The sequence below is a fragment of the Fukomys damarensis genome, unplaced genomic scaffold (assembly GCF_012274545.1).
Source record: "Fukomys damarensis isolate Sample0158 unplaced genomic scaffold, DMR_v1.0_HiC HiC_scaffold_1, whole genome shotgun sequence".
Lineage (NCBI taxonomy): Eukaryota > Metazoa > Chordata > Mammalia > Rodentia > Bathyergidae > Fukomys > Fukomys damarensis.
Window position 1 is genome coordinate 36,590,658 of NW_022900913.1, and position 344 is coordinate 36,591,001.

At 59.0% G+C, this 344-nt stretch overlaps 1 protein-coding gene across 2 annotated transcripts in view; it reads left to right on the top strand.

Annotated features, from left to right (window-relative positions):
• The window catches only part of Parp8 (poly(ADP-ribose) polymerase family member 8), a 175,544-nt gene that overhangs the window by 5,890 nt on the left and 169,310 nt on the right, over positions 1-344 (top strand). The window contains exons 1-2 of one of the 2 annotated variants that reach the window (XM_010644011.3): positions 7-61; positions 149-250. In XM_010644011.3, the coding sequence (XP_010642313.1) occupies positions 160-250 (91 nt within the window). In that variant the 5' untranslated portion in view covers positions 7-61; positions 149-159. Of the gene's footprint in view, positions 1-6; positions 62-148; positions 251-344 lie in introns of those variants that run through there. The other variant, XM_010644012.3, reaches the window with a different exon arrangement.

Consider the following 344-nt stretch of genomic DNA (forward strand, 5'->3'; position numbering starts at 1 on the left):
CCTCTCTCACCCCGGATCACTTCCGAAACCACTTCGCCTTCAGCCCCTGCCTCGGCCAGAGGTTTCGTTTTTAACTGAATATTTACGAAAGCCGCAAACGTGCGGAGGGGGTGGGGTGGGGTGGAAATAGCGGCTGCTTCTTTTCCAGGGATTTATTTCATGGGGATGTGTTCAAGGCAAGAGCGAATTCAGAAGGATATCGACGTCGTGATCCAGAAGTCCAGAGCCGAGAAGGACTGCCTGTTTGCAGGTGAGTTCTCGCCTTCGCCGCGCCTCCGACCCGAAGCCGGCTTCCCCCGTCCGCCCGCCGCCCCTTCCCGGCTCTCCGACCGCTACGAGGGTCT